Source organism: Chaetura pelagica, unplaced genomic scaffold, assembly GCF_000747805.2.
Source record: "Chaetura pelagica isolate M959 unplaced genomic scaffold, ChaPel_1.0 scaffold363, whole genome shotgun sequence".
NCBI lineage: Eukaryota > Metazoa > Chordata > Aves > Apodiformes > Apodidae > Chaetura > Chaetura pelagica.
In genome coordinates, this window is record NW_009952720.1 from 251,179 (window position 1) to 257,871 (window position 6,693).

Sequence of the window (6,693 nt, forward strand, 5' to 3'; positions counted from 1 at the left end):
CACCCTAATATCAACAGCACCACTGTTTATCTTCTGCTGTCTATGAATAACGCTGTAGAAGACATTAAAAACAGGTGTGAAGGAATGGATTTGCTAGGCTTTCACAAGCTAATTGGGAGCATTACAACAAATGACTAGGTAATTAACCAGTGTTTCAACCCCAGTAATCATGCACTGTAATTCTAGCAGAACCACAAAGACTCCTTTTGGAAAGAAGCACCATTAGCATCACAGTCTGAGTCCCTGTTCTTAAAGCAATTCTCCCAGAAACAGCAGTGGGAAGGGATGTTTTTCCATGCTTCCTGCCCTTGGAGAACTGGAGCTTGCCATTTCCAATCCAAGTAGAGCAGCCCCTGGGCTGTGCCTGCTGACAGAGCAGGTGGGGGAACAGGTGAGATGGATTTTACCCAGTGCAAGCCCTACCTGCGGGGTGGCTACACCTGGCTGGTTTTGGTGGAACACAGAGAAAAGCATGGATGGGGAGAGAGAGCTCTTACAGCACATCCTTCAATCCTCTGTGAGCCAAGGAGCCTCTGGGCAGTGTGATGGGCAGCAAGGCCAGTAGAGAGAAGACACCAACTCCTTGTAGATCCAGAGGGCCAGGCGCCACCATGGTCTGATCCTTGTGTAAAAGGGCATCTGATTCAGGAATCAGTTCACTCTGGCAGGCTGGAAAACAGACACACATTAGAGCGTCCTAAAAAAACCCAGGATCTGAGTGTTAACCAACTGCAGGTTGCTTTGGATTGAGTGAGGGGCCAGCACAGCCCCTGGGAAGGCCCAGGGTTGCTGAATATCAGGGGTGACTTGCAGCAGAAGGAGCTGACAAACACAGCTCCCTCCCGCAGCTCTGAGCCACTCCAGTCTGGTGCCGAGGGTGCCAATCTGGCACTGAATCCCTTCCTTTCAAACACTCTTATCTCAGCTCTTAAAACATCCCCCTCCCTCCCCAAAATGAATAAACAAGTTAGAGAGCTGAGGAGCCTGGGGAGGAACTTGCGGGCAGGAAGCTCTGCGGGATGACGAGGCTTCCGCGTCCCACGAAGGCAGGGGCTTGTGCATCCTTCTGTCTCCTGGTGGTTTCCAGCCCCTTCACGTCACACCCCGCAGTTCCTGCTCCCCCCACACACACCTCAGCTAGTGTGGAGGTGGCTCACGTGGACCCCACAGCAGTGTCACAGTGGGTGCTGTCAGGACGAGCTCTGGGTGACCGTCAAGAAGAGCCACCAGGGCTGGTAGCTCCATGGGGAGACATGAAATCCAGGGTATTGCCACTGGGCAAGAGTTATTTCCCTCCCATTCAACACCAGAGTGCTCCCCTCCATCCAGCTGAGACAGGAGGGAGGGCTGTGTAAAGCCAGGTGTGGAGTCCTTACCAAAACTCAGCCTGCCAAGGAGGCTGGTTGGTCTCAGCCTCCATCCCTCACCAGCTAAGGCAGGACCAAGGGATGCTGAGGCAGCTCCTGTCTGTGCCAAGGGCCAAGACAGCTGAAATGTCTCTCCTTGCCTAAACCTCACCTGCCCTTTGCAGGTCTCTTCCCCCCCTTCTTCCTCGACAGCAGCAAAGCAAAGAGAAAAACAGAGGCTTTAGCACAAGCAGTACCTGTTTCCATAGAGACTTGCTTAGAAAATAGAGGAGACAAAGACAGAAGTTAGTGAGGAAAACACAAGGGTTTGTCCTTGTGCATCACAGGAGACATCTCACCCCCCTGGGGTGTTCAGCAGCCTCCACCCTCCTGGGTGGGGCTGATTGTGGGTGCGTGGTGAGACCCCCATCTCTCCCAGTGCCCTCCCTGGTGGCTGCTGAGCAGACCCTTGCCCATCACTCCTCACCTGCTCGACACAAGCCAGGCCACATTCACCCCTGGTCCCACTCTCCTGACACCAACAGTGCTATCAGCACAGTGAGAGCTGCTGTTTAACCATGGAGATTAGAAGAGTTTCTTTAACCCTCACAGACCTCAGGATTTTCTTGCTCTCCAGGCAAACCATGATGCCTGGGTAGGAGATAAAAGCCTGGGTGCAATTAGATTCTCTCCTGTTCATCTTTAATCAGCTCTTGGAGGAAACGGGCTCTGCAGAAAATTGTTGTCAACACTTGATTATTTCCACAGCTTTCCAGAGTAAGGAAAGAGACCCAAGACAGGCAGGCAGGGTGGAGAAAAGAGAAGCTGGCAGGGGCACACTTGTAGGACCCTACACCAGAGCCAACCACCAGTGGGTGACACTGGCTCAAACTGGTAAGAAGTAGCTGTTCCCCTCACTGGGTAGAGGGGTGGAGAGACATGCTGGCCCCACACGTTTGGGAAAGTACATATGGGGATGCAAGCAAGAAATTAAATAGATGAGAGGCTTTCTCAGACCGTGGCATGAAGGACAAATAACATCCCAGAGCATTGCCAGGTCAGGAGCAGGGATGTTTGCACCCAGCTAGCAAGGCAGGATTGCTGAGGAATGTGGTGTGCTCGGGCTGGGATGGGGTCACACTCTACACTGCTTTTATCTGCTTGCCTGCTCCTCTAAGAGCAAAGATGCTTCCTCTGCACATAGCCTGAACTTTGGGGAGCCCACGGGGTGACTTGAGGCCTCAAGGAGTGTCTGTTTCTCTGGCAGGGAAGCCAAGGTGGGTTTATTGCCACCCTCAGCCGCGTGGAGTCTCTCACACGTGTACCAGACTGATCCACGAGCAAAGGTGTAACAGCCTCCCAACAGCATATCCGTGGAGAGAAATGGTTGTTTTTATGGAACAGGGATCCACGAATGGCAAATGAAGTCCTCAGCTAAAGAAATCCACAGATTCACAGGAAAAAAATCACAGCAGTCTCGAGGGGGACACAGGCTTCGCCGCGCCGGGAGAGAGACCGTTTAGGGGCAAACGAACCTTCTCCTTGAAGAACAGCAATGACTCAGCTCCACCAGCTGGGAAAAACAACCAGACAGAGCCGGGCACTTTCTCAACACAGGAAAGGCTCTCCAGGGAGAGGGCAGGAAGCTGCCACGCTCTTATCCAGCCTCCGCGAGGGACACCAAGATGACAAGCCAAGCGTCCCTCTGCGCCTTCCGGCTGGTGGGTCAACCTTCACAGTCACAGCACCAACACTGTCCCAGCCACCCTGGAGCTGTCCCTGGAACCCTTGATGTGCCTTTGATCCCACTGCTTCTGGCAGACAGAGTGGCAGCCAGGGTAAGCCCAACTGCTGCTAGTGCTACCCTCCAATGAGCACGTTTGCAGGCACACGCCGCCCACAGAGGGGGAGCACAGGGGTGTATCAGCTCTTCCCAACAGGCCTAGGAAATTAAAATGCAAACAAGATTATTTGGGATTATCTTGGCTGGGCACACTGAGAAATCATCTGGCTTTCGAATTCCTGCAAAACAAGAGGTGCTCTCCACTGGCAGGGCCATGCAGCTGCCTCTGCAGAGCTTCTGGCTGAGAAGAGAGAAGTTCATCCATCCTTGGCTCGATCTGCAGGGTCAGCACCCAGGTAGGCACAGCGAGTGATAGAGCATCACTGCAGAAAGGGTGAGGAGAAGCTGCTCTGCTCATCCCCACACAAGACAGAGGTGGCATCACAGGGAGCAGACCAGGAACTCAGGCCACTTGGTCCTCCCGACAGCAGCTGGTGCTCCCAGGGGATGAGACCCACGGGCCAGGGTCACTCGCCCGTGACAGTCCTTGCACTCAGCAGGCACGTGGGGACAGCTGGAGGTGCTATGGGCTGAAGGGAAGGAGCAGCAGGTTTCATTTAGAAAACACAGACTCTGTGTTCACTTGGATGGTTTGGTTGAAGTGACCGAAGGCCAGTGGGACCCACAGCTGGGTGAGCAGGTTGTCAGGCACACGCTCTGTGATTCAGCCTGCAGAGCTCCTCTGTCTGACTCAGAGCTGAAAGATCAGTGCTGGAGAAGCTCTTAGGAGACACTCCTGCCTGTGCCTGCTGCTGGAGAGCCTGGAAAATGCCAGAATCCCCTTTTGCAGAGGAACCTTGCCCTGCTGCTCCACGAAGCCCCCACCAGGTGAGCTCACAGGGCTGCTGGAGCCTCATGGAGCATCCCTGAGTCATCTTGTTCAGCTGCAAAGCCATTGCCATTGCAGCCTCTCCTGATGCCTGGGGAAGGCACTCAAACCTCCATGTGACAAAAGAGCCACACCGGGTTTTTCTGACTGGGACGTGGTGCCTGCATCTCCTGAGATGCAGAACCCCCTGATGCCCTAGATATGACCAAGTCACAGAGCATGGGCAGGTGGTTTGGCTGCACTTTGATGAGCTGTGGAAAGATTTTTTCATGTTTCATCACAATATCTTGCATCACACCAGCCAACATGAGGCCCAGGCAGCCAAGCAGGCATGCAAACAACCAGTCTGCAGGGAACCAGCCTCGTGCCAGCCCAGCTCAGTCTGCAATGGGCAGGCAAAGCAGGCAACCACTGCCTGTGTGGGGACCAGGCAAGTTGCCCACGAGCATCTGCTCTCTGCAAAGGCACCCTCTGCTCTCTCCACCACCAAGACCTCGTATCATCAGGTATCTTATGCTTGAAACCAGAAAGCAGGGCTTGATAACCACTTCTAGCAAAGTCTCCTTCCATCGATGAAGGCACCTGTGTCTCCATAAAACAGGATTTGCTTCTCCCACCCTGAGCTGACATGTTTCAGGGAGCAAGCCCTGCATCCTCCTGCTTGTCCAGATGGCCCCAACCCCAGGAGCCCCATCTCTGCTGAGAGGCAGGCTGTTCCTGCAGCACAGGGCAGCAGTGAGGCTGTGGCTCCTCCACAGCATTGCAGGAGCACTGAGACACCTTTTGGTGCAAAGGTGACAGCACCTTGCAGGCATCTGCCCTCGCTGCCACGCGAGCATCACAGCTCTACTAAGGAGTGAAAAGAGGCTGCAGCTCCTTCCTTTTATCTTCTCTAGGAGCAATTCATCTTCAGGCTACTGGGGATTGTGTTTCTTAGGGCAGGGTCTGCATGGGACTCCTCCAGCCCTGCTGCTCTCTGCCACCTCCATTCTGCTTTTGCCCTCCCTTCCTTTCTCCAGCCATTACCCCTTTGCTTGCACAGTGACATTTAATCCTGTCTCGCAGCCTGTTCAACCAGCAGCACTGAAGAAGTCAAGCCAAGCTGAAATATGGATTAATAGACCAAAACCCTATAAAAAAATCCCACCAGCTGGTCCACTGCCCAGTTCCCAAGCCACTGCTTGTGACCAGCCCTGCTGCATTAACCCCAGGAGAGCTACCAGGTCTGCCAGATGCCCAGATTGCCCCAGCAGGTCAACAGTGTAGAAACTCATGGCATTTGCTGCTGAGCACACCCCAGGACCCAGATTTCTGCCAGAGCCCTAGAAATGCAAATTAAAACATGGCTGTTCAAGGGAGATCCTGCTATTCCCAGGCTCAAAACAGAGCCACATTTTACATCTGTCCCCACATGCTGCAGTGTCAGACACAAAGCACAGGGCTAGATATAAGGTAGAATTCCAGCTGCATCCTGAAATAAATCTATCTGCAGTTTTACCACTCACCTCTCAGCTGTCCCCTTGCTTCTCTTGTCATCTGTCTCACTCCTCTGACTGCCAGGACTGAGGGGGGGGGTGGTGGATGCTGTCAGGGAACAACCCTGTTCAGAGTAAATACTTTCTCTGGGAGTGCAGTGGAGCTGCTGGAACAAATGGTGAGGACCAAGAGGGCTCAGCAGGAGGAGGAGGATGCCAAGGAGGGTCCCCCTGGGTGAGCCTGGCAAAAAAAAAGAAAAGCCCATCCTGCTCCCCACAGCACATCCTGGCAGGGGCTCGTGGCATCGACACCAGGGTGGGGAGGTTGGTGACTTGGCCACCAGCATCACTACATGGCCTCTAGGCTTTATGCCATCAAGACAAGCCTCTGTGCTGCAGGACAAGGCAACACCAAGCCCACCCAGTCCAGGTACCTCCTGGGAATGTTGCTGCCATCCCACCTGCCTCTGCATGCCAAGGGTGCTGGCAACCATCACTTGGCTTCCTCCTCTGCAGGACCCAGCCTGTGGGTCATGGGGCTGGCTCTGGCATTGCTGTTGTGCACCAGGGAGCCCTGGCTTTGCTTTAGGCTCCTGCAGGTCCTCACGACCTACAAAGAGACGTGAATTTGTGGAAAAATACCAACACTCATGAAGCTCCCTCTGCCTAAGCCCCTGCTTTACAGTCAAGCTACCGTGACAGGCGTTTGTCAGGAACAGAGGATACAACATGCTCTGGCTGCAACATGTCTCCTTATGGCAGCTCTGGCACAATCAACAACTTGTTCCACTCATGGCTGTGAAATTCAGCCTGGGAGGTCTGCCTAGCCCTCCCGACCTCCCAGTTTCTCAGCTAAAATAAGCTTTTGCTGATAGGAGAAGAGCCAGACTCCCTCCCTGCCCTGCTGGAGTTTCTCCCCTGTCCCAGCCTGTTTGTGGGACAGTGTCCTCCCAGCCCCTTGTCCCTCACAGCACAGGGGTGGCAGAGCTATCCCCCTACACCATGAGCCAAGGAAAAGGGCAGAGTAGGGAATAAAAGCATTTTTTCCTAGTGTCTTCAGCCAGCAGCCAATTGAAGAGCATCACTTACCCACTTCCTTCCTGAACTGAAACCTGACCCATCCTCACAGCCTGTAACAACATCTCTGAGTTAATTCACTGGAAATGTAGTCATTTGTGTCCAAAAATATGACTTAACCTC

General features: G+C 53.7%; 1 protein-coding gene across 1 annotated transcript in view; it reads right to left on the reverse strand.

The window, feature by feature from the left end:
• Positions 1–493: 493 nt before the first annotated feature.
• The window catches only part of CACNA1E (calcium channel, voltage-dependent, R type, alpha 1E subunit), a 157,842-nt gene continuing 151,642 nt past the window's right edge, over positions 494–6,693 (reverse strand). Inside the window, exon 50 of the mRNA XM_009994666.1 lies at positions 494–669. Coding sequence (XP_009992968.1) covers positions 494–669 — 176 coding nt within the window. The remainder of the gene's footprint in view (positions 670–6,693) is intronic.